We start from the raw sequence: 27,858 nt of genomic DNA, 5'->3' as shown, positions 1-27,858 counted from the left end.
TTGACGATTACTCAATTAGACATCTCTGACTTCATGATTATAGTTTATGGAATACATATATTTTCTAAATTACTTTGATGAATATATTTTGTTGTCATCTCGGGACTGAATTCAAATGTTTGCTTTTTGTACTGCTTGAAGTGATCATCCCTGTGATAGCAGCTTATTGACATCTTCCTGAGTGACACTGACAACCTCAGAAATAGACTCAGAAAGTCAGCGAGAAAAAGTAAATGATGGAATGAAAAAGACTATACTACATAAGTGGGAATTAAGGATAGGATTTTTAGTATTATTTATTATTAGCAGGCAATCAAATGAAAGTTCTTGTCTGGGTTTACAGTTATCAATATTCATTCTGCACGTTCTGAAGAGCCTGCTCCTTAGAGCGATACCTAGACTACCTGACTAGAAAGCAGTGATGGACCTCAGGATGGTGGCAAGGTGCATGAGGCATGTCTGTTTTATATCCCTGGTCTCACCCTGTGGATCAGAGCGCATGGCATGCTGCTGAGGGCACCGTGGTGTGCAGCTGCCAAAGGCAGAAGAAATGCTTACCAGAATGAAGACCCTGTGCCTGCACTCCTTATAGCAACTCCAATGAAATGTGATTTGCACAGTAATGAAAAATCTTGACAGAAAGAGAGAGTGGGCTATATTATAGCAGTCTGCATAAGTCCTGTTGTCAGTGCTGTAGCAGTCTCCTCTTTCTGAAATAAATATTTGTAACAGAAAATGGAGTGATTGCTCTCATGTAAGCAGTGGAAGATCCAGGTCCCTGTGCAATATTTTCTTACTTCTATTTGAGGCAAAATCCCATTAATCTAAGGGCCTTAGTAAAAGGAAGGGCTTTTGGCTCACACACTACGTGTAGAACTGGTTATATACCCTTTCAGCAAAATGCTTTTTAGTCAGGAAGCTCTGATTTGATTTTGCTTCTGTGCCACTAATTAAACGTAGTGCCCTATGACTGTAGTTTGAAAATATTGATTTAAAATTGCCTTCTGCATTTAAGTGAGCATTACTTGAATGTTTAATATTTATCATACTCTATCTCTTTAGATAAAGTGGAAGTATATTAATTTTAATAGCTAGAGATGATGCTGTAAGAAGAATTCTCCAGAGAGTAGACCTTTAGAAATAAAGGTCACAATATGTATCTCATTTAATGTGTTTAAACCCATAATATATTATCAGAGGCATCCCTTTTTAAGTCCTGCCCAATTATTCAGGCAGCATGCATCCCAAAGGCAAGAAAGGCTTCCTTTGCAGTTTGTTGTTAAACGGTCTGGGCTGGCAGAACATACCTGGTTTTGGCTAATGATGTTTTCCCGAGGGGTTATTCTCAAAGACTGTCAGCTTCTTTTTTCAGTGCATGAAGGTGGTCATAGCGAGGTCATGAACAGATACAGAACTGGGAACACACTGAGGACAAATGAATGGTTTACATAAAGCTGCTGAAATTAACTGCAGTTGTGTAGATTTGTTGTGCACAGGTATTTCTGCCTAAAACATGAAGAAGATTAGGCCTTATCATGGTAATTCATACATGTTTTGGAAGATGTTCCACTGCAGCTCAAAAATGTCATGCATCTTTCAAAGTTTTGTTAACAATGCTGGGAGAACTAGGCCTGTAAACACTTCAGTCAGAAAACTCAGTTTTCTGTTTTCTTACCTGCTAGTGATGACATAATCCAAATAGAGTAGTGCAGGAGGTTTTCCAGCTGAAATTGGTTTCAACTGGATTAATCAACTTTCAGGTAAGGTAGATGAGACCCTATATTCAGTTGGGATTACAGGGCACATAGACTGGTCCTCGGCATAATGCTTTGTTATCAAGATACGGTGCTTGATGCATTTGCAGCTTGTAACTTTCAAATGTGCATTATCAAACCTGTTTTCTTATTGGATTTACGAGCTGCACTCAAACAATGCAGGCTGGTACTAATTCTCTCAACACAAAGCCTGTCTTTTATCTATCAGCCAGCGAAGGAAAGGCAGCACAGCTGAGGGAGCATTTCATATCAAGGGTGGGATTAACCTCATCTAATTTTGAATTCTGGCAGCGTAGGCAAATGCATCAAAACTTGTTACTCTTACTCTGTAAATGGAGAAAATATAGCTATTTTATTCTGTGTTCATCTGACATACTTTCACTGGTTACTTCATAATAAAATATTTGAATGAATATTTGTCAGATAAGCGTGACAAATACCCTTACCTCTGAGAGCTAATGAGATTGCAGGAGTATGGATAATGCCAGAGAAGGGAGCTGAACTGACACGTTTCAAATCTTGTTTGGTCATGGGCTTCCCATTCACATTTTAGATGATATCAGGCCTTCTATATTTTAGCTTCCTGTATGGACAGAGCAGGTGACTGTTTTGCAAGTGAAACATTTCTGCAGCAAACCTAAGCCATCAGACTTTACAGCCATACCACTGCATTAGTTCTGATGTGTTGTCTAATTAAATACCCGTTCATGATGACTAGAACAGTGAAAGTCTGATTCTTATCAGCTTCTAATCTTTGCATGCTAAGTGGTAAATATTAATAAGCGTGAGGTGTGGCTCTGAGTAAGCATACTGAAGAGGAAAAAAGGCTCTGTGTGTTGTAATGGCTCATGTCCATGGTGAGACATGACGCATGGTAATGGGCAATGAATCTTAGCGCCTGTAGCTTCTTCTGCCTACTCCTTAATTATCCCCTCTTGCATTATGGTAATAAGGCAGTTGGGCTTGAACACAAGTCGAATGAAAATGCTGTGTTTTGCTTGAATGCATGCTTTTTATTAGTTTCTAAACAAAGCAGCCATTCCCAAACGTAATGTGAAGGAGAGTACATCAGTAAATGTTATCCGTGTAGTCCTTTTCAGTGTGTCTTGCCTTGTTTTAATTTAGACTGTGGCATGTGAGCGTTATAGCAACACAGTGGTCCTCGCCAAATGTGCATCTTTATGTAAGCAGTAACAGGCTGTCTGTTTTGTTTTAAGTTGTTGAAAGGATGACTGCTGATGCAGGCGTTCCCATCAGCAGTGCGAGGAGCTGTGCTTGCGGTGATGCTTCTAGCTCCGTCTGCTGTCTCCTAGCAACTTTGCCTTGTACCCAATGCCTGAATCAGCACTGGGGAGGAATAGAATGCCCCACTTCAGGATGGATAGCTGCAAATAAGAAATTTGATTGTGTTAAAAGAAAAAAATCCGAAACAATTCCACAAAATAAAGACATTAATTCAGAGAGATTTTGACTAAAAATTGATGAACGAGTCCACACAAAGGTGTTTAGTTTGACAGGCTTACCAACATCTGGGCAGTGTGACTCCTTTGGTTGTCCTTCAGAGCTGCATGTCTCAAGGAAAATCTTGGTGCTTTTTCTTGAGAGAGTGCTTGGGAGGTGGTGATCCAAAGTCAGTTCCTCGGACTTGAGGAGCGTTCCTGATGCCATACCTGCCTTTGGAAAAGCAAAATGAGAGGGGCAGATCTGAATTACAGCACATCTCTGTAGGCTTCTGGGAAATTGTAGGTTTTGTTAGGCTGCCTTAAGGGAAAATTCAAACCTTCCTCGGCCCTCCAATCATTTTTACTCAAGTGCTTCCTTTTGTCTGATTTAATAATAATCTTTATCATTATTACTAAAGCCACACCCACTATTTTCAACTTTTATTCTTTGGAAGGGATTTTATCATGTTGGTCTGGAAATTTTGTTAGCTGTTTATTCTGGGAAGAGGGATGTTGTCCAGACGGTTGGTTATTGTTTCAGATAGCGTGCATTTCTTGTTTTCATTGGATACCAAAGTGAAATCCTGGTAGCTGGTAAAGGTAGGCTTCCAGAGCTTCCAGGGTTTGATCCTGCACAACATGAGGATCTGCCTGCTATGCATAAAATTGCAGGGTACAGAAGCTTGATATTAGCATTGGCAACAAGATGTAAGCCCAAATTTAATTAATTAGAAGGCTATGAATATGCTCTTCTTCTGACTGCTGGGAGGAAGAGACCTGAAAGATGAGTGGTGATTAGTGATGTGCTAATTAATAATGTGATGATTGCTGGAAGAAGATTTGTCTTTGGACTTGGGCATTCTTCTCATGCAATGCTTTCTCTGACAGTGTTCTCCCAGGAGAATGGGAGAGCAGAAAGCCTTATTCTGTCTACTCTTGTCTCCATGGCAAAAATAAATCACACTTGTAAAAGCCAGTACCTGGGGCACTGTGTGGACTTTTCCATTGTTTATTAATTCACAGTGACTACTACATTTTCACAATTCTTTCTTATTCACAGAATTTGGGTTTAACCCATGTGTTTCTGTAATTCAGTGATATGGCCTGTTTGCTAAGGCAGACAGAACCTTGCTTTGATGGCTGTTTGTAGCTCATAATTTTGTCCCAGTGCCTCACAAGGAGCAGATAATTTCTTCACCTGCACCTCTTAATGTAAGTACATACACATGGAATATTGGTGATGGTTTCAAGACTTAGTTCCTACATGAGATTTGTGGCCACAGGATGTGCAGCTGGACTGTGGGGTTAGGTTTAAGGTCACTGCTCTGATTCTCACGGTTTAGCACTCATTTCAGATACAAATGCCTCTAAGTAATATTCCAGATGTCTGGCTAGTGGTAGTTAGGAATTTCCCATGGAAAACACTTTTTAGATGCAAACACTGAATTACCAAAATCAAAAACTGCTGTAGAAGTGCCTGGACTGATTCTCGTAAGACATATTTACCACATTTTGGTGAATTTCTGATTGGAGACATTTTCTCTCAAGAAGCATTAGGAGGTCATTGGCTGTGGCAGCCACTTGGATTAAAAAGAAAAGAAAAGAAAAGAAAAGAAAAGAAAAGAAAAGAAAAGAAAAGAAAAGAAAAGAAAAGAAAAGAAAAGAAAAGAAAAGAAAAGAAAAGAAAAGAAAAGAAAAGAAAAGAAAAGAAAAGAAAAGAAAAGAAAAGAAAAGAAAAGAAAAGAAAAGAAAAGAAAAAGAATTTAAACTGAGTAAAAAATTGAAATTTTTGCCGTTTGGGAAAGAAAAAGAAGAAAAAGAATTAAAACAAAAAGACAAAGAAGAATAATCAGAAGAATCAGAAGAAAAAGGAAAGAGAAAAGGAAAAGAAAAAGGAAAAGAAGAAAAAGAAAAAGCATTCTTGGCTATTTAGGATGAAAGACATCCTATGAAAAACCATTTTGCCCCTTGGCTTGGGCAGGGAGGGCACTTTGCACATCTGCTGAAATTGCATGTTCTCATTCTGATTTGCTGCTGTGGAGAGTTTCCATGCTGAAGCATTTCTACTTTCTATTCTTATTACTGCCATTAACTCTTCAATGCTTTATTAGACAGAAGCAAACAAACAAATGATAATAGCAAAAAATAAAATTAAAATTAACTGTCAACACACCCACTAGGTTAATTAATAACCACTGTAATCCTAATTAATAATCCTGTATACACAGGAATTTTGTTACATCTTCACAGAGGTAACAGTGGATGAAAATGTTTAAAAAGTGAAAATCCACAAATGCACAATGGTGTTATGCATTTGTAGAAAAAAACAAACCAAACCAAACCACAACCCCCCCTTCTCCCCCCTCCCCCGAAAATTATAAATAAAGTTATCCATGAAAAGGAAAAGAATTGAGCTAGGGAACCCATGGTAGCTGAGTTTTGAACTATTATTTCTCTTAAGTCAAGGGTCCATATTCCTAAATGTCTGTTCTCTCCTTCCCTCAATATGTCTTCCTGTCATTCTTATAGAAGTTAGGTTTCCATTACCAACTATCAAACTATTTTTCCTCTCTTCTGAGATGTAGAAGAAATGGAAAACACTGCACAAAAAAAAACTAAATAAAGAGTGATATGAGTGATATTATCATACGCAATCCTATGAGGAGTCAGAGGAAGTAAGTAGTAATGCACTGAGAAACAAGCACAAATTTTTGCATTAAAATAGTGTTTTATTGGATTTTTTGCAGTTCAATTACATGTGCATGAACAGAAAAATCTGCTAGGCTTGAATTACCTCCCAGCTGAGTTAATAGTCACTGACTTTCTCACGGACAGGCTGCAGGGAGGAAATGCCTGCCTTATGCTGCATTGCTGCAGCATCTGCCTCTCCTTGTACTCCAGTGTCCAAGCTGTCTGCACCTTAAAATCAAGGAAGCCTCTTCTGGATGGTGCCAGTAATAAGAATGAGGAACCTCCATTATTGTCATTTCAGACGTGTGTTGTCTTTTCTAGGCTCTGCAGTATTTTCTTCTCAGAGTCACCAATGTCCCTTCATTTTCTTTCTTTCATTCAAGCCTCCAAAGAGTGAAGCTGCCTAATTACAGAATCACAGGATGATTGAATGGTTGAATTTGTAAGGGACCTCTGTATGTCATCTGATCTAACTTCCTTGCTCAAGGAGGGGCATCCAACTATTTTTATCTACAGCCACAAAATTGTGGAGTTTAGTGGTGAACGAGGCAAATCTGCCTCCTTTAATCTGGGCTTTTTTTAAAAGAAAGAGATGGTATATCTCTAGAAGCTCTCCAGTCTACGGAAGTAACACATCCTCCTGGGTAACACAGCTTGGGCACAACAAATGTGCTATGTGACAGCACTAACACAGCTCCCTCTGCTTTCACCCTCAATCTGATAGGAGAAAAAGATGCAAGAAGGGATCTCTTTTCCATCTTCTTTTCTCCCCTCCTTTTTTTCCTACTGCGTGAGGTCCACTGGAAATAAAAAGACAACAATTAAAAAATGAAGCTGAGTTGCATGTAGTTTTTTGCTGCATCCATTTCTGTAATGCATTTAAAAGACATAGCTCTATTTTCTTCCCAATTACAGGCTAGTTATTTTGTCCCTTTTGTGGGTTACTCCTTCTGCTAATCTATTTTTGCTGGGAGGATTATACTCATTGGAGAAAGAGCTCTCATATAGAAAGGTGTTCCATCTTGCAAGGAAGAGCACCTCAGTAACCTGTTTTTTTTTGGGCCTGAATTGCCAGCAGAACCTTGTGCAGCATTCCACAAGAGCTACCTTTGGGTTGTCCCATGGAGAACAGTGTCTGTCTCAGTCCCACTGTGTAATTCCGTAGACGTGTAACCTTTATGCAGCTCAGGCTCCATACTCTGTTGTCCTCAGTTACGGGACTTCTAGAGACAGCTGTCAACATCTCCTTCACAAAGCCAAGAAAAAATAAATTGTATTTGTTAACGATAATTCACTGCTTTCCTTCCTCTATTCCCCACAAGACACTCAATTCTGAGAGTAAAAGTCAAAGTCTGCTGTTTTAAGCACCCTTTAAAAAGCTCTGTCACTTAACTGTTGTCATTATGTGGTGCTAAACAGTGAGTCACTGCTCTGTGCTATATTTGAGCAAACAGTTCAGATGTGGGGTGGATGCCGAAGGGTAATACTTGGCCTTCTGTTTGAAGCTGACAAGTTCAGCAGCATTGTTTAACTGTTTTAGAATAGTTTCATCCCCATGGAAGAATGCATTTCCTGTCATAAATACATCCATAAAATAAATGTTTAATGGTATTTCAGCTTCCCTTCATATGAGGCATAGAGTATTTTTGGAAAAAATGCCAGTACTTCAGAGGAACTTGCAAGAGCTTCTTCTGTTCAAACTAGGGTAAAAGTCATTCAGTGTAAATAATCACTTTCAGAGACTCTATACTGAATGATTTGAGCTATTATTTAGACAAAATAATCTCTGTATTTTAGTATATTTCATGTTTGAGTTTGAATTTTGCTTTAATATTTAAAAAAGAAGAGGAAATGGAAAGGAGAGGAGAGGAGAGGAGAGGAGAGGAGAGGAGAGGAGAGGAGAGGAGAGGAGAGGAGAGGAGAGGAGAGGAGAGGAGAGGAGAGGAGAGGAGAGGAGAGGAGAGGAGAGGAGAGGAGAGGAGAGGAGAGGAGAGGAGAGGAGAGGAGAGGAGAGGGGAGGAGAGGGGAGGAGAGGGGAGGAGAGGGGAGGAGAGGGGAGGAGAGGAGAGGAGAGGAGAGGAGAGGAGAGGAGAGGAGAGGAGAGGAGAGGAGAGGAGAGGAGAGGAGAGGAGAGGAGAGGAGAGGAGAGGAGAGGAGAGGAGAGGAGAGGTAAAAACATTAGTTACAAACAGAAAAGGAGAAGAAACAAGTCAAAATACTTTAAGGATGCTGAGTTAATAAAAGGGCTACTTGACTTCTTCCTTGAATTTGAGCTATTTGATTAGGGCAATGAAAAGAAAGAGGAAAGTGGCATAAACAAAAATGTCTTAGGATATATTGGAATTTCTTCCAGCTGTTAGAACTTTGATGGATCCAAGTGACTATTATCCAGAAGGAAGATATGATTTTTGTCTAGGTTGAAGCTTTCTTAAAGGAAGAAGAATCAGTCTGTAAGAGAGAGGTGGGAAATGGTATATTTCTGAGATCTCATTTCTCCTTCCTGGAAATGGGAAGCACTCCATCAAACACATGACCCTGGAAAATTTCATTTCTCTTCTTGCTGAGATGAAGCTCTCCTGGAGTGTGCAAAATAATCTTGATTTTCAGCTAAATACTATAAGATCGCTTAAAGCTCCCACTGTTATCTTAAAATTTCAAAAGAAACTGATTAAAAAATGCTTATCTGAAGTGGTGATATATTCTTGAAATTTGATGTTCATCCTGGAAGCATTACATGTTCATTATAAAAGAGTAAATATTCAGTCTTCTGTGAAAGCAGAGACAAATCTTATATCATTTCAGTGGAAAGTATCATTGAATCCATAATTATTAAAAACACACCTTTTCTGTCATCTCTGTAAAATGCCTGTTTTTCTCTCCATGACAGCTTACTTGGTAGAAGGCTTATTTGTGATGCTTTTAGAAAATGGATGAAAACAAGTAATAGCTACCTTAATAAGGAAAATAATAATAATAATAATTAAAAAAAAATTATATCCTAAAAATAAAGGCTCTTTTGGTGTGAAACTAATTGCTGTTACTACTTTGCTATTGCTATTTCTGAAGGCTGGTCATTTAGAAATTAAACTGCGGCCACAAACAGCACTGAATTACAGTTCTCATTTCTGTTGAGAGGATCAGCCTGTTTTACTTAAGCCGTTCGAGCCTTAACTTCAATAAGTGTTTTCTGTTTTTTTTGAGTCTATGACAGTGACAATGGCAAAGAAAGAATGTTTAATGGCACAAATATTTTCTTATTATTTCAGTAACTGGTTTTTTGTTTTTTGTTGGTAATCTGTTTGTCAGTAAATAAATGAGTTTTTTGTTCTGAAAAACAAACTACTGAAGGGCATATCAGGAAGGACAACGAAAATCACTATTCAGTCTAAATCCAAAATGTCTAAAGTTAATTGTAAAAGTTTTTATGCTGTCTTTTGATAGGATTTTCATCTATTATTGTCTGTGATTTTTGACTGCATCTTGTGGTTGTCTTTGCACAGTATATAGAGCTTTCTGTTTTATAGACCATCTTCCGTAACTGGTTATTGTACTTTCTTTTCAATATTACTAAAAGGTTTATAATCTCAAAACACACTGCTTGCTTGAACTTAGGAAATACCATTGATAATCATTTCTGATATTGCTAACAATTCCTATCTATTTTACCAAAAATGCTCCAGGAATTTTAGGTAATTGATTGATTTTAAACTTGGTTAGCTAAGTATATATTTGTACATCCTAGTGATTTGAGAGCTGAGCTCATGTCCTTTGACTTGAGTAGAAAATCTTATGTATTTAGCTGTCTTTATTCAGTCTTTGAGTTCCTGTGCTGAAGCTACCATTTCTGAATACCAGTTTGTTGAAATAGCTAGGCATATTTAGAAAAAGTGAAACTTTTCCACTGTATAATAAGTATGTCTGTCTTCAAGAATTTAGTCAAAGTAAAAAAAAAAAAAAGGCAGTTGTATCAAGTATTCAGCTTGGTATTATTTCTAAGTCCAAAGCACCAGTCTCCGTTTCACTTTGTAAGAACTTTCTCAAAGGTAGAAATTAAAATATGACGTGGATTTTTTTTTTTATTTTATTTTTAAATTTATTTCTCTTTTCATATACCACAAAGCCTTGCATTTCTTAGGAAGGTGTTTGATATTCAGTTTTACAGTCTCCCTTTTCTTAAACTTTTGTGAAGAACAAAGCATGATTACATTCTTTTGTTCTGAAACATTTTCTCTATCTAAAGGAAAAGATTTTTCACAGGCTTCAGCGAGTCCTTTGTTTAATTAAGTCCTTTGTCCCATTTGTCTTCAGAGTATCATCCTTTGCATACTGTCCTCTTTCTTCAAGTGTATTTTCATAGACACATCATTGGACTAGATGGTCTTTCGGTCTGATACAACATAGTTGTTCTTATATTCTTATCTGATTTATTGCCTGTTTCTGGTTATAGATGTCTATGGCTGAAGTCAAGTTCTTTTTCTGAAGAAATGGAGCATTTTATATCCAGGATAGCTCAGATAACAAAACAAAACAAAAAGTGCAAAAATTCTGTCTGGTATGAATGAGGTCATGGTATCTATTTCAGTCTGGTCACTCTACAGCATTTCATGGTTGCATGGAGCATTTCCTCCCCAGTGGTTCAGTGGAGAGCTTGTCAAATTACTAGTTATATAAACATTTTGAAGAGACTATAACATCCTTCTATTCTCAAAGCTTTCATAATTTCTGAGCATTTGCCAAAGAGTTTTTAGCCTTTCTGATTTCATTACTCTTCCTTGATTTTTTTCTATTTGTTGCATTTTGTGAACGTTGTGTATATTGTTTACCTAAATTATGTGACATCCTTGTTAGCTGTACAGAGCATAACCTTATAGTGCATTTGAATGAATGATGATAACCTAAATATTAAAGACTACTCTTGTTCACACAAGAACACTACTGTTTACAGATGAGATTAATTTTGCAAATATCAGTCCTCCAGTAAAGTAAGTTTTCAGTTGTGAGTGACCAGAAAGAAATGAACCATTCAAAATCAAAATGTTTGTTTGTAAACACATTTTTGCACAGTGAAATAAGGTTTTTTTCCTAGCAGAGGACTATATCTCCAGTTATGTCTACACAAACTTACAGAGCCATGCTGTCTAATCTGCAAACTATAATATGCTCACATTTTCCAATATAGCTTCCAAGGAGGCTAACCATGGCATTCTACATAGTCATCCTATAAAGCTGGATGTAACTCACCATAGAAGTGTAAATCAGGTATATCTTCCTTTGACTTTTCCCTAAGTAGAGCCAGCTGAAGGCAAATACAGCAAATGACCACTAAGATGATGAAGGGACTGGAGCAACTCTCCTATGGGGTGAGGCTGAGAGAGCTGGGACTGCTCATCCTGGAGAAAAGGAGGCTGAGGAGATCCTGTCAGTGTCCATGAATATCTGAAGGGAGAGGGCAAAGAAGACAGAGCCAGGTTCTGCTCAGTGGTGCCCAGTGCCAGGACAGGAGGCAGTGGACACAAGCTGAAACACAGGAGATTCCCTCTGAATGCCAGGAGCACTGCTGTGCTGTGCAGGTGATGGAGCACTGGCACAGGCTGCACAGAGGCTGTGGGGTCTCTTCCTTGAGGATCTTCCAAAACCATGTGGATGTGGACCTGAGAACTATGCTCTGGGTGTCCCTGCTGGAGGAGGAGGTGGTCCAATGGGATCCAGAGGTCCCTTCTAAACTCAACCATTCTGTGATCCTATGAGATTATTATTTATTTTTCTCATTTTGTTAAAGGTTGCATGCTTTGGAAAACACAGATTCTTCTAATTCTTCTGTGAAATATATTACTTCTAGGCAGATCAGAGAGGTAGGCACTGATCTCTGCTGTCTGTTGACAGCAACAGGACCTGATGAAATGGCATGGAGCTGCATCAGGAGAGAGTAAGGCTGGCTGCTAGGAAAAGGTTCTTCACCAGGGGGTGGTGGGCATGGAACAGGCTCCTCAGGGCCCCAGGACAGTGGGCATGATCCCAAGCTGCTGGAGTTCAAGGAGCATTTGGACAACGCTTTAAGGCACTGGGTTTCCATTTGGGTGGTCCTTGTATGGAGACAGGTTGGACGTGATGATGCCTGTGGGACTCTTCCAATTTGGGATATTCTGTGATCGTATGATTCTAATATTTCTGCTTTTTGAAGATGACAGTTCTGGAAGGATAAAAGTGCCTCAGATCTCACCCAGACCCATTCCAGATCAACTATTGGTAAGGAGGAGTTTAGAAAACTAACTTCAGACTCAGTGATTTGTGTTAGGCAAAACTCAGTGTCTCACACTTCAGGTAATCTGGTATCAGAAACCTCAAAATAGCATAATGGATGTTCTCGAGACTGTCGTGTTTTCTTCATTTCATATTTTGAATGATCTCAGTTTTGTTTCACATAAAAAGTTTTTAAAATTGCAGTTCATATGGAACTGAATGTTTTTCTTGCTAATCCTAACAGCAAGCTTCATTTTTACACAGCCCACATAACATTAATATCAAAGTGAAAACTAAGAGCTAAGCAATATTTTGTAAAAATAATCTTTTCCTTCCTTCCTTCCTTCCTTCCTTCCTTCCTTCCTTCCTTCCTTCCTTCCTTCCTTCCTTCCTTCCTTCCTTCCTTCCTTCCTTCCTTCCTTCCTTCCTTCCTTCCTTCCTTCCTTCCTTCCTTCCTTCCTTCCTTCCTTCCTTCCTTCCTTCCTTCCTTCCTTCCTTCCTTCCTTCCTTCCTTCCTTCCTTCCTTCCTTCCTTCCTTCCTTCCTTCCTTCCTTCCTTCCTTCCTTCCTTCCTTCCTTCCTTCCTTCCTTCCAAGAGCATAGAATGTTGGAGTCAAATTAACCTTCTCTATGTTTACAGGACATCTGAAACTCAAAAAATCACTCTGTAGATTCTTGTTTGTGTAACCAAATTGCAACAGAGGAATACTTTTTATTTTATTTTCTATAGATAGAAAAACAACATGGAACCCTGATAACTTCCTAAAAATTATTCTCTTTACCTTCCTCTAACCATACCAATAAAGCAAAAGCAGAAAGAAGCCAATAGTGGCTTCTTTAATAATGGTTAGTGATTGTACATCTGTAATTGCCAAGCCTGTGTGCTTAAGAATCATGCAACAGGTTGATAGGCAGTATAAAACACTGAAATTTGTGGAAATTGGTGTGAGAGAGATCTGTACTAGCAGTTGTACTGCTGCTTCCTGTTCAGTAAGAAAATGCTTGGTTGTGTCTTCCTCAGCAGGATGTGGGCGTTATCCAGATGTGAGTGTAGTTTACTTTGCCATGGAGATAAAACGTCCATTTTAATTCATTCTGTTTGCAGACATTTCTAAATCCATCTGATATGTCTTGCCCCATGATGACAGTATTATGCATAATGCCTTCACATTCTGTTGCAATCATTTCCCGAGTATGCTGCCAATTTGGTGGGACAAGGTTCTAAAATGAGGAAGTGGCTGATGCATTCCTTTGTTTTATCCAGCACTGAAACTTTACTTATGAGATACTTTCTATAAGAAAAATGATCATTTACATCATGTGATTATGCACAGACATATAGGTTATGTTCTTTAGGTTTTGGGAGTCACAACACTTAAACTAGATTAGTGCGGCTAAACGGGCTTTGCCATCCTTTCTATGAATGCCCCAAAGTCTGTGTTTTATATTCTAATTGCTACAGCCTCTCCTCCCTTCCCCGTAGCTGTAATCTGTAAATCCAGTCATTGTAACCATCCCATAGCATGCTACAAACTCACCAGCTGACATTCCTTCCTTCTACCCTACCTTCTCTTTGACCCAAATAATTTCCCAGCAACCTTTGATTCAGTAAAGAGCTTGAAGACTGTTTTTTGTGCAATTCAGGAGATGTGCTACAAGTACTCAGACAGCTGTTGGTGTCAGCACGGGGCTAACTGGGTGCTAAAGCTGTCAGCCCAAATCATGTGATTTGATGGCACCGTTTGTTTTAAATGCTATCAGACCAGACTGAGGTTATATCAGAGGCAGCATTTAAAAACTTCACAGAAAAGGCACCTTGTCACAACTGCTGCTTTTATAAATCGTTTTTGGAGGAGGGTTTTTGTGAGTCTCTAGGCAAAGTTAGAAATTCTGTTCCTACAAACAGTATTTAACATTGTATGCCATTTTTCTACTGAACTCATTTGTTTAAGTAGAGTCAAGGATGTATAGAGAGGAGGAGGGACTTTTGCTGCTGAGTTACATTTTAAGGACTTTTTTTTTACTGCCTTGTCCTTACAGCCAGGAACGCAAAGGAAGGAAAAAGTAGCTGCAGTCAAATATACTGTCATTAATTAGTGTGGGTTACAAGAAAAGCCTTTCTTTAATCCAAAGAACATTTGAGGAACCCATCCAATGCTTAACTTTGAAAAAAACAAAGAAAGACAAGATCAGAAACATGCTGGCAATGAGGAGAGAGATGAACTTTGTACTTGTCTTTTCTGGTATTTTTTGTAGGTGTTGGTGACTGCTGCAATTTGAGTCAGGACTTTAGTCCTTGTAGCCATTTGGGATGTCCCAGTCTATTTTGTGGTTATACTGACGCAGATCTCAACAAGCTCATTTGAAGTTAATTTGGATTCTCTATGCCTTACTGAAACCTTAGAGGGCAGATATAACCTTTAAGATATTTGAAATGGAAAAATAGCCTTTGAGCTGGCAAAATATATATAAATAAAAAATGAGATACAAAGATCTCATGCCTGCTTGACTGCATTTCCTCATGATGACTACAAAAGTGTACTTCCTGATTAATGTGTACTTCACACGTTGGTCTAATTTTTTATTTATTTTTTTTTTTTTTTTATGGCATGTTGTATTGTTTAAACACACATTAATTAAATGTACACCTTACAGGAAAATATTTACTTTCTTTTGCTCACATTTACATTTTAAGTTCCACTACGTTAGTGAATTTGGATGGCAGATGATGCAAATAATGCACTTGTTTATTTTTATAGAAAATAATTAATTTACTTCAAAGGAGAGAAAAGGAAATTATGTTACTCATTCTAGACACTGGGGAATGGTGACTATGGAACACACAGTCTGAACATTCTTCTTCTTATCCCCATGGGGATTATTTATAAGAGCATTCGAATTCCGTCAATTTGCTTACAAACCAAGATCAATTTCTAAGAAAGACTAAATGAAGAAAAATTGTGGTGACTAATCAGACGCAGTCCACTACAGTAGCTGCTTTATAATAATCTCTGAGACACACCACAATGAAGTCTATTGTTACAAGTACCTTTTGTGCTCATGCTGCCTACCTTTTATAAAGTAATTGGAATTTAACATGCAACAGCTTTGAAATGTATGAAGCCAAACCCTTCATGTGGGAAGCTTCTGGGATTAAACAATTTTGCAAAGAGAAATTTTAAATGTGTTTTGACTAATCTCATTGAAGGTTCATCTACAGCACTTTATAGAAGCGAATCTCATAATTTTATGGGCCTTACAACTCTAATTAACGATGTCATTGTTTTCATTTTACATTTCAGTCCTGAATATTTCTAATACAGTCATAACGTTTTTACTTAGCAATGAACTAATTGTTCTAAAATGTCACTCACTGATTTGAATTTTAGAAAGTAAATTTTCAGTGCGTAATCATAGCCTTGTCTGGCTAATATTAGGTAATTAGGCTTGGTCTCTTGCTCTTGTCACTGATGATCAAACAAATTGTCTTCTTCACTGCATTCTACAACTTCCTGAAGGGAGGTTGTGGTGAGGAGGGGTTTGGCCTCTTCTCCATGGCAACAAACAGGACCTGTGGAAATGGCCACAAGTTGTACCAGAGGAGGTTTAGGTTGGACATAAGGAATAACTTTTTCTTTCATAAAGTGGTCAGGCACTGGAATGGCTGCCCAGAGAGGTGGTGGAGTCGCCGTCCCTGGCAGTGTTCAAGAGGCGTCTGGATGAGGAGCTACAAGATGTGGTTTAGTGCTTGTGGTAGCAACGATGGTAGTGGGAGGACAGTTGGACTGGATGACCTTGTAGGTCGTTTCCAACCTTGTGATTCTATGATTCTATGATTCTAAGTGCTACAAAGGATGGATGAGTGGATGAGGCCCTTACTTCTACTCTCAATGTTTTGGAGTTCTCACTTGGACTAATTTTGTTTCTTTGACTGAATTCCTCCACTATACGTGATCTGAAAGAACAAGTGTTGATTTGCACCTTGATATGCCTCTAAGAGACTTCCTTACTTTGAGCACAGCTAGTCCTTTATTTTTTTTTAATTTCCTTTAATTTCCTCTCACAGACATCTATGCACCTGCTTCATACACATCTAAACTGCTCGTTAAAATCAAGCAGTGTAGAGGAAGAGAGGATAAACAGGGCACTTGCTTCAAAACTGCTGTTTTATTGAATCAAAATCAATGTAATATGTTGATACATTTTACTCTGGAAGTTACTGCTCTTTAGTGAAGCAATCAAAGGATTTTCTCATTCTCTCATCCATGTGGATTCTGAATGTATAACTGCCAAAACATTTCACATGAAAGAGTTTATTTTTATTCTTTTCCTTAGGAAGCAGAATTAACCACCAAACTACAGCTAACAGTGATTGTTTGTGATGAGGAAAAGGACAACGCCAAACAAACATGACTAGTTTGATGTAAAATTGAAGCATATTAGCAGAACTAGAATAATGTGTTAAAGATCTGTGTGGTATAACTTAACAGTTTCCTCAGGAGTTTGTTGGCATTAGTGTATGTAGACCTGGCTGCAATATGTAGACCTCAATTTCTATGAATATTTATCTGACATATTTCACTCTTTGACAGTAACAAATTGCAGATATTTGTAAATGATTCTCATGTTCCTACTACTGAGAAATAGTTAGCAAAACTATGAATATTTAGTGTTCTTTGCTGCCCGCCTCCCACCCCCCAACAAATCCTTTCAAGGATCTGAGCAGATTATTGAACTTTTCTGATACCGTTCATGTTGACGGTACCTAGGTTTTAACTTAGTATTTGTGGTGTAGGTAAGCTAGAATTAATTCTGAAGGAAGAAATTACTTAGAGTCTAATTACAATGCTTTTGGCCCCAGATTGGCTCCTCTATATGTGACCAGATTGCATACTAACTTAAGTTCTTCTTGGCTGTTTCCTAGCAGATCTTTAATAGAAATTTCTGATTTTCTCTACTGAGTTGTGCATTTTTAGTTTGGAGAATATTCCTAGATGAGTTCAGTTTGTGTGATCAGTGAACTTAAAATATGTGTTCTTTATTGCAGATCATTGCTGTACACATTAAATAAAATGTGGCATGGTTTATTTTTATTTACTAGGCACAAGTAAATGGAAGACAAAGTTCAGGTGTATTTCGTGCTTTATTTCAACTTAAGTTAAATGTGAATAAGAATGATTAAATTGGTATCTTCATAAAACCACAGACTCTGAAATGTCTAATGATTTATTTCTCTACAACTATTTTGTCTTAATTTATTAAGGCTAAATAAGCAATAATATCAAATACAGTTTTTTTGTTTTCCTCTCTATGTAATAATAACTATATTTAACTTTCCAATGTTATTTCTGTTGTTTATTGATTTTGAAAGTACTATTATGTTATTAGTAAGTTCAGTTGCTAATTTATTTACTCATTTGGACTGCATGGTCTCCTCAGATGACATACTAAGTAATCATTGTCTTACAAAATAGTCCATATTAATCTCAAAAATCTCCATACATTTAAGAAATCTATAAATTTAAAGACTACTTTCCACTTCTTCTTTTCTCCTCTGTTTTCCTACTTTGGACATGTTGATTTATTTAAGGTGATTGAACGTTGCTTTAATTCTGCTTCTTTTCTGGGGTTGATTTTGTTATGTATCATCAGATAAAAGCTGAATTCACTTTTAAAGGCAAACATTTATTTAAGGGGTTTAAGGGAGAAGTGTTGCCAAGTTGGCTGCTCTTTTTCTTTGTTGGAGAAGAATTTTTATATTTTACTCCTATTTTCAATTATACCAATTACATATCTGACAAGTACGTGGAGTATGAAAAGCTCAGTTCACCAGAGCTAAAAGGCACTCTTTCTAAAACAACAACTTACTTGTATCAGGAAGGAAAGGGCTAAAGGATGGAAGATAAAGAAGTTAAGAAAGGATGACCAAAGAGAGATAGATTTACGGCAAAAATTGACTGGAAAAGTTCCAAATAAAGCACAGTCAGACAAGAGAAATAGAAAGAAAGAAGCAATTTATTATGATATTGGCAAAGTAAATTACAGGGCTAGATATCTGTGCCCTTCAGCTGCCAAACTCACCCAATTAGCAGAGTTACAAGTTGGCTGGGCAGCAGTGACACAGTTTTTTAGAAATGCCATGGTGTCATGTGCTACTTCATCCAGAACTAAATCACTGTTTAATTTGTCTAGAGGTTTTCAAATGAACATGCAAGGATAATTCAGGCTTAAACTCTTTTAATCTTTCTCTATTGGTCTTCCACACATGCACAGATATGCTTTTATCTCTGTGTGTATATGTTTGTGGCTTACAGAAAAATTAATCTGTTGATAAAAGGTTCCATAGACGGACAGAGATTTTCTTTAAGCATATTAACGTGTTTGAATACATGTATTTACAACCTCCATAACATACAAATGGGAAATTATAATTTTTACATATGTGTCATAACTTTGACTATTGTTTATAGGACACACGTGCTAAAGCCAAAAGTACATGTTCCCATGCTTTGTTTTCTATCATTTTTTCTGCAAGGGGGAATGAGTGAATTCTACAAAAATCATGATAGTAATGTAGCTCTTATATTGTCTTTTGTTAAGTTTATAGAAATTGAAGTTCTTAAAAAAGAAGAGATGAACAATCAAAGGAACCAAAAGAATCATTATTGTTTTAGAGATAGGTGTGATGTGTAAGAATTGTCTAATATTATGAGATGTTGTAATACTGAAATATGACTGCTTTAAAGTATGCACAAATTCCTGTTGTAACATGGAAACCTTCTGTACCTGAGAAGAAGCTAATTTATCCTCTAGCTAGGCACAGGAAAGAGGCTGTGGTCATTCTAAATGTTTAGTATTCAAATCCCTGTGATGATGGCTCCTTTCTTAATAAGGAAGCAAACTATTTTCTGGCTATGATAACTCAGAACATTAAGCATTTCTTACGCACTGTTTGGGGTATTATTAGCATGTTACCATCCACCTACTCATTCCTTGACTTACTGTATTTCTTCAATCACCCTGTTTTCAGAATTTATGGATACTGCTTTTCCAAAGAGAGCACATGTGGATTTGACTCCAGTAATTGTTTTAATTTAATTGTATATATTCTGTGTAAGACTGAGAGTTGAGTTGACTGAAGAACTGGTTTCTCTCTTTCACCACCTTATGAACAGGTATATTTGTGAAACTTGCCTTTTAATTATTTCTCTGCAATCTACTGTGTCTATATGCAGGAATGGGTTCCTAGTCAATTTTTTAATTTTTATTGTAGCAATATGTAGCAATTGTAAAGAAATTACTAACACATATTGCATTGGTAAAGATTTAAATGACATTGGCATCAATTTAGCTCTCTTTAACAGTGTCAATGCACTCAGGTAGTTTCTCAGTACAGACTCATCATTATTGTATGAAGGCTGGATAACGTTGCTTGTAATAAAAACACTACATGATTCTTATACGTCAGTGGTTTCTGCAGCTTTTTAATCGGTTATGCAGCAGATCTTTGCTTACAGGTTTTAAAGGTCTTCTCAAAGCAGATCAACGAGAGTTTCATCCATGTGTCATCAAAAGACAAAGTAGGACTTTTCCATTGCAAGGTCATTTCCTTTTACATTTACAAAGATTGTGGGCTAAATTCAAAGGCCATTATGTTAAAACAGCTGAAGAAATTTCTGCTGTTCTGCATAGGGACCTTCTGACAGTGGCTTCTCCATCACAATTTGTTTGTGTGTTCATTTATGCACAGAAGTGTAGCTCATTTTAAGCATAATTCTCAGAGTTTGATACACTTCTCTTATCTTTAGCTGTCTGTGTGTCAAGTGTTCAAGCTAATATCACCATTGAGAGCCCCTCTCTATTCCACCAAAAGAGTTGAGCACCTCCAGATGTGATTCTTCCAGCTCTTTACAGGTGCCAGCTTAGGAATATGAAGAAGTGTGCCTTTGAGATTATTTATCTCCTTGCTTTAGAATGAGTCTAGAAGTCTAGTTTACACAAGCTACCTAACTTCATTACTGACTTTGAGGTTGTTGAAGTTAGCTGAAACCTATTTTAAATGAAAAAATTAACAAAAGTATGGAAGACTGTTTCTTAAGGTTAAAACACTTTTACCCAACTTTTCTTTTAGCATAGAGGGTTTTTTTGTTCCCTTAAATATTTTGAGCATGTGTCATTCATCCTCATTAAAATATCACCCAATCCATTCAGTGTATGTCATATGATGGCACTCTGAGACAAAGATGTCCTCCTACACTAAGGCTCAAACAGAACATTCTGATGACTTTTTTTTCTTTTTTTGGGTATCAGTGGAGAGGAGGCTAGGAAAAATCCACCACTGGTATGTGGGCTTGCTTGAATGATTAGCTCTTTTTGATGTGCCTGAACACGCAGTTTCACATAGTAATTAAAATCCTGCTGTGAAAATTGCGATTAAAAGCAAAACAAAAGATAATATTTTTGATTAAATGCTATATCAATAATGAAATGCAACATTTTGGTTGGTGAGGAAGAAGCAACTTATGAAGGACATTAATGCTATTCTCTTCTTTTGAGTCTTAGGGGGTGGACATAGGGCCTACTCCTCCATTCAGAATGCTTTAAGTTCTCATCTACATACTTTATCCTCCTCAACCCACATTATCCTCTTGTACTAAGTCATTTTAGGTCAGATGGGTCAGACTCATCTTCTCTTGTAACCAAAACCTTGAGAAATCCCGTAGTGAATTCAGGCGGTGTGTCAAGATAGGATTTGACTCCAAAAAACGCCCCCACATAAACCTGGGGCTGGAAATAATGAATCCCCAAACTGGCACTTTGTCTATGATTTTTTCTTCATCTAATTATACCTCAGACTGCTGATAAACACTTATAGTGATCAAATTTTCCATTATAGGGCATAAAATACAGAATCATAGAATAAAAGAGGTTTTAGGGAAACTCTGGAAAAAAGTTGCCTAATCTGACCACTGCTCAAAGAAGGGCTCCCTTAGCTCGTAGCAGAAGGACATAAGGGAAGGAGAAAATAAATTTTATTCATATCTGAGGCTTCTATACAAGGACATACTTCACAGTTGCTTGTTCCTCATTCAGTGGAGATGACTGTAGAAGAAGACCATAGCCCTGTACTGCACATATATTATGTGGATCACACTAGTCAAGTAGTTGTAGCCTTCACACAAACTACAATTTCTTTACCCAATAAATATTTCATAGACTTATTGATCAAAGAAATTCAATGTGTTAGTTCATTATTGTATTTTATTTTTCCTGTGTATAATTTTCGGTCTCTTATTTCAGACAGGCTAAATAATTATAAGTCTATGAATAAGAAATCTAGGAAATTCTCATTAGAAAAAAAGCCGTGTTCATTTCTTTTAATGTTGTTCTAATATAGGGGAAATGTATTCTGTAGTTTTGTTCAATGGAACACCTTGTGAAATTCAAAATGATCTAAATTTTCCTCTGAGCAGGTCTGTTCCTTGGCAACAATTCTGTAGTGAGCTGTGGTGTCATATGTCCCTTTCCAGAAAGACACTGTGATATTTATAAATCTATCTAAGAATACAAATAACCCCCACACTAAAGCATATGTCAGGGCATAGCTGTCGGTCCTGTCAACATGCAGTTCTTTGAAGGAGTAGAAAGGAACCACGACTCACCAGTGTGTGCCCTGATTTTAGAGCTCTGAGCTTTGAATAGCCTATTTTGCAGTAACACATTTCACAAATAAATATCCCTGTGTAATGCATACGTTGAGATTCAGAGATAGTGGTGTTGTTAGAAGTTGCCACAAATATTAGAGAAGATAAGATCTTACAGAACTGGGCATTTTCTGTTTGAGAGGATCTGGCAGTGGGTCATGGACTAATACCTAAGACATGCTGTGAGAGGTGACTCTCTAAAGGTGACTACAGGGGCAGAATAAAGAAAGTTTCTACCTAAACACTGAATACTGCTCAGTATGTTAGGGCAGAAAGTGATGAGTTATTCTTTGAGAAATGGAAGTGTACAGATATCCAAGTATATCATTGGACAAGGAGTAATTGTTTCAAACTGAAGGAGGGGAGGCTCAGATTGGATAAAAGGAAAACGTTTTTTACACTAAGGGTGGTGAGGCACTGGCACAGGTTATCCAGAGAGGTGATAGATGTCCCGTCCCTGAAAACATTGAAAGTCAGGCTGGATGGGGCCCTGAGCAACCTGATCTAGCTGTAGGTGTCCCTGCTTCTTGCAGAGGAGTTGGATCAGATGGCTTTTAAGGGTACCTTCCTTCTCACACGGTTCTGTCATTCTATGATTACTGAAAATTGATGTCCAAAATAATGATCAGCAGAATGCTTCAATGGTATTTAAATGGTGGCCTGGGATGTCCATGTGCCTGGGAATACTTCCCTGTAGGTCCTGCTTCATATTGCCTGAGCTTTGCTACTGGCTCAGCACAAAGCTTGAGCAGCTGCCATCTGGTCACATTATTTGGTTTGAAACCCTCCAGGCTGGCTGCATGCAGGATTGCTGCTGCTGAAACTGCGTCGCCTACTTCCAGCCCACCCTCACCTCTTCAGCACATGCTCTGCATTAAGCAGGCAGCTATATGAAGGTGGGTTTTGACACCACCTGGATGCAGTTCACCTGTCAGGCAATCTGGGACTTTTCTTTCAAGCATGGGAGTATGTTTTTCAGAGTGTGAGAACTGCTTATTAAGGTCCTTTCCTGTGTGGTGGGAAGGATATGTACTTGTACTGCATATTGCATCAAATACCACTCCCAGGAAATGTTATCATGGTTCATATTTGAGGAGGAAGCGTCAGCAACAAACACTTTTCCTTTCCTTTACAAAAGAAGAATTTATTTTGGCTCTGGAAATCTCTGAAATAAAGGTCACAGACATATTTTTGGAAATCGTCATGCATTTTTGCCCTGGGCTTACCAGGAGAAGGATTACATGTACCATGAATGAGAAAGTTTGAATGAGAAAGTTTGCTTGCATTTTACAGCATCAAGTACTCCTTACTGTCAGACAAAGAGAAAGATATCATGGGCTTGTCTTTTTTTCCTGTTCTGCCTTTCATCAGGAAGAATAATTCCTCATTATCATGTCCTCGTCCAATTCTTCATACTGCCACCTGTCAGGAAATGTATCTGATGTCCTTTCTTTTCTTCTGAGTTTAGCACGGATACTTTTGCACAGCACCATGTACTTAAAAACCTTGAAGAATAATTTTAAAATAATAAATGTTCAGGTATCATTACAGTTTGGAACATTGTTTACTCCTCTAAATACACATAATAGAGGAAGATTTTAATTAAATTTCTCAGTTTTGACTGAAGGGAAATATGAATTTTAATACATTATGTTGGTTGTCAGTGTGAGGACATATATTGATCAAAATCAATAACAGGACAGCCTAACAGTTTTTCAACTATTTGGAAACCCTGAGTAAATTTCTCTGTTATTTAAGCCCTGAATGATAAAGGAATTAGGTGGACGTGTGAAAAGAAGCTCTTAAAGAGTGGAAGTGAAAACCAAACATCAACAACTTTCATCTTTCACTTGTAAAAGTTAATTTTATTTTATTAGTGCCTTCATTTATTTATTATTGCTACCAGGATTTCCTTCCAGTCTAGTATATACTCTCATCTCTTTCCAACAGAAAAATAAAGCTAGTGCTCTTTCTTGTAGTTTTGGTCTGGCCTTCACATGTAATTGAATATTCTCTAGAACAGGTCACAGTGAGTGGTTTATTTGTGAGCCTTTATTAAATGTGCAGAGTACAGGTAGACAAATAAGGCTGTGCTCTTAAATAAAATTCTGTACAACATAACTAATCCCCCTATCTCAGAAAAACAAGACATTGCAAATACTGCTTTATTGTTCATTGAAGGCTGTACTTTTGTGTGAACAAGGCTGTCTGCTCCTTTGCTGAGGGCAGGTACAGGCATAAGCAGTTCTTATCTCTTAACATTCAGGAGACCTGTTCACTTTTTGACACAGAACCACTCTTTTCCATTGTAAATGAGCAATATGTTGTGCAAAAGCTGGAGATCTTCATGCTCCTAAATACTGTCAAAATAATGTAGATGTGATGGATTTGCATAGATGTTTGCAGCCAAAGCAAGTTTGTGGGTGCTTCCCAGCCCAGTGGGATATAGTATTTGGGGAATTTCAGCAGCTGCCTTTCAAACTATAGTAAAGGTTTGAAAGCCCAATGAAATTCCAGTGCTGTTTGTTCACAGATTTATTTATTTATTATTTCTAGCCTGTAATTAACAGCATTACTGAGAGGATTGAAGGTTTTATGGTGCCCGTGGGATAGCTGAAAGTTATATCGCACAATACAGAACATTGTCTTCTTAGGTTAGCATGGGCTTAGTGTATGGCAAATATAATTCCATACCTACTGCTGGTGGCATTTAAGAGATGAACAAAATGAGAAGGGTGCTTAGCTGTGTGGTAAAAGCCTAGGACACATGGGAAGAACTATAGGGAGTGAAATAATGTGGGATCCCACATGTTCATAGAACTTCAAAAGCACCAAGGGTACAAAGCTAAGAGTGATTTCTCAACAATATATTCTGGTATGTAATCTAGCAAGATAGTAATTTTATTATTTTATTTGTATTTAGGCAGACATTAACGGTTATTAAAAATAGGGATTATTAGTCAAAAACACACTGTGATAAATGTGAGTTGAATAAGTCAAATGGAGTACAGGTTGGTATGAATAAGTCGCTCAATCAGTCTCCATTGGATCCTCTGCTTTATTATTTGTTTCCTGCATGTTGATGATCAGAGGGCTGGAGTAATCTCCTATGAAGAAAGATTGAGGGAAGTGAGATTATTCAGCTTGGAGAAGAGAAGGCTCCGGGGAGACCTCATAGCAACCTTCCAGCACTTGAAGGGAGCTTATAAACAGGAGGGGGAACGGCTGTTTACAAGGGTGGACAGTGATAGGACAAGGGGGAATGGTCTTAAACTGAGACAGGGGAGATTTAGGTTAGATATTAGGAGGAAGTTTTTCACACAGAGGGTGGTGAAGCACTGGAACAGGTTGCCCAAGGAGGTCGTGGATGCCCCATCCCTGGAGGCATTCAAGGCCAGGCTGGATGTGGCTCTGGGCAGCCTGGTCTGGTGGTTGGCGACCTGCACATAGCAGAGAGGTTGAAACAATGATTGATGATCATTGTAGTCCTTTTCAACTCAGGCCATTCTATGATTCTATGATTCTACGTTGTCTCAGTACAGTTGTTACAAGTAAAAGTGTCCTCAGAAGCTAGTAATATAAGCCTCTTTTCTTTTTTCTTAATTTTATGAAGTTAACAAGAGAAAAAGACCTCCCTATATTGTCAAACAAAATAGGTTGCTAAAATTTATGAATAAATTGAACTGATTACTTGTTCTAAAGGAACCTTGGAGGGCGACTCCAAGCTTTTAGGATCAGTTTGATATCCACATCTCAGAGAGTTTCAAGGGAGTGATTACAAGGTTGGGTTTTTTTTTCGTTTTTTTTTTCTTGTTTTTTTTTTTTTCCTTTCTCTTGGAATTTATACCTTCCTATTTTGGGGAGGATTAAATGATTTTTAAAATCACTGCTGCCTTAATTTCCTCATCTTCACTGTTGCATTATCTCTCTATCTGTCAAAAGGAGAAAATCAGCCTTAGCCCTTTGGCAGGAAAAAAATGATGGAAAAAAAGGTACCATATTCATTCACTCTATTTTACTGTTCTTCCTTCCAGCCTGAGAAAATTTGGTCTTGTTTTAAAGCCTGCATCAGAACTGGTGACAAACCCTCTGTGGTCTATCTATTTGTGTAAATAAATTACTGATATTGCAGTAACAGTTGGCTGTTTGGTTCTGTCCTGTTTGTGATTCCTGTTTTGACTGTGGTATTCTCCAGCACAGTGGACACAGAAGCAGCAGACAAAAATGCTTTTAGTGAAAAGATACCATGTTTGACTTCTTCCCCTTTTTTAACAGCATCTGATCTGAGCCTGTGGAATGGGGAGCCTACTTCCTTTCATTCTGCGTTCTCTGATTTATTATTTCTTTGACAGGGTTGCTTTGGCCGACTTGTAAGTTAGAGCTGATGCCATTAACACATGCAGCACAAGATAGACAAACTGACACAAATCTCATGTTTTTGCAGATGAGAATAGGCATTCACTCAGGATCAGTGCTGGCCGGCGTTGTTGGTGTAAGAATGCCGCGCTACTGTCTCTTTGGAAACAATGTCACCCTTGCAAGCAAGTTTGAGTCGGGAAGTCATCCGCGTCGCATCAATGTCAGTCCAACCACATACCAGTAAGTGCTCTTAGCTTTTCATAGTGCTTTTTTGTTACAATCTGTTTACAGTGAGTTCTTAAAGCATGCTCTGCCCTCACTTGGCATGTGAACTACAGCACAAAGTCAGTAGGTTGCAGAATAATTGGAAAGAGCAATTGCATGATGTTCTCAGGCATTCATTTGCATGTTTGTATCAGAACGTGTAGAAAACTGAGGCAGTGAAAGCAAAGGAGCACAACAGGAGGGCCAGCAGTTTCTACCTAAAATACCATCTAACAGAAGTGGGCGAATGGTACTAAACTGAGAGGAGCTGTTAATTCCCTTGAGAGGAGGGAAGAATTACAGATATTGATAAATTGGAGGGCTGAGGGATCAGCAGCAGCAAGAAACTGAAGCAAGAGCAAGCACCTAGAGTAGGGCAACTCTGGATCAATGTACAAGCTGGGGAACCAGAGTGGAGAGCAGGAAGAGGGATCTGGGGATTCTGAATTTCGGCAAGTTGAGTGTGAGTCAGCAGTGTACCCTGACAGCCCGAAGGGCCAACCGGGGCGCCCCAGGCCCAGCACTGCCAAAGGGCAGGGAGAGGGGCTGCGCCCTCTGCTCTGCGCTGTGCAGCCTCACCTCCTGCCCTGGGTGCTGGTTTGGGTGCCGCAGTATGAGACGGGCATAAAGCTATTAGGGGGAGTCCAAAGGAGGGCTGCAGAGATGGTGAAGGATCTGCAGGACAAGGGGTACGAGGAGCGGCTGAGGTCCCTGGTGTGCTCAGCCCAGAGCACAGCAGGCTGAGGGGAGGCCTCATGGCAGCACCAGAGGGCGGTGGGCATGGAACAGCCTGCCCAGGGCTGCTGGAGCTCGGGGAGCTTTTGCACGGCGCTCAGACACCAGGTTTGGATTTTGGGTGGTGCTGTGTGGAACCAGGGGTTGGACTTGATGATTCTAATGGGTCCCTTTCAACTCAGGATATTCTATGATTTTTATTTCATGGGCAGTGTCTCTCATAGTGCCATCTTTTTGTGTACTATCACAGCTTTCAGACAAGGGTTTTCTTTTCACCCGCTGTACACAGTAGATGAAGCATGTTTCCACTGGCTCAGGAGAAAGCTTTTAATTTTGACAGTGACACCAAGGAGTTTTTATGCTTTCTTGGCAACAAAGTTTCTTAGCACTGTGAAGAAACACTTGATAAAAGTATTTTCTTAATATAAGAAAAAAGTTTGGAAATGGCAAAGTGCAATCACTGCCTCTTTGAAGAAATTATGCAAATAATCAAGCAAAGGCTTGATTAAATCAGGTTATGAAGAACATCTCCTAAAATAATGAAAGGTGTTCCTTATTGTTCAAATTTGACAGCTTGACTATAAGAATTTCTGTGCTTGGATTATGACTGCTATGTTCACTGTTTTTGGGCAGGAGATCTAAATCTCAC

General features: G+C 38.3%; 1 protein-coding gene across 1 annotated transcript in view; it reads left to right on the top strand.

Moving 5' to 3' along the window:
• GUCY1A2 (guanylate cyclase 1 soluble subunit alpha 2) overlaps positions 1 to 27,858 on the top strand; it is a gene marked incomplete at both ends in the record, with an annotated part of 85,643 nt that overhangs the window by 49,374 nt on the left and 8,411 nt on the right. The window contains one exon of the mRNA XM_079548077.1: positions 26,296 to 26,450. Coding sequence (XP_079404203.1) covers positions 26,296 to 26,450 — 155 coding nt within the window. The remainder of the gene's footprint in view (positions 1 to 26,295; positions 26,451 to 27,858) is intronic.

Source organism: Tetrao urogallus (genome assembly GCF_951394365.1).
Source record: "Tetrao urogallus genome assembly, chromosome: 1".
Classification (NCBI taxonomy): domain Eukaryota; kingdom Metazoa; phylum Chordata; class Aves; order Galliformes; family Phasianidae; genus Tetrao; species Tetrao urogallus.
Note: the sequence above shows the minus strand (reverse complement) of the source record. Positions and strands in the feature narration are given on the sequence as shown.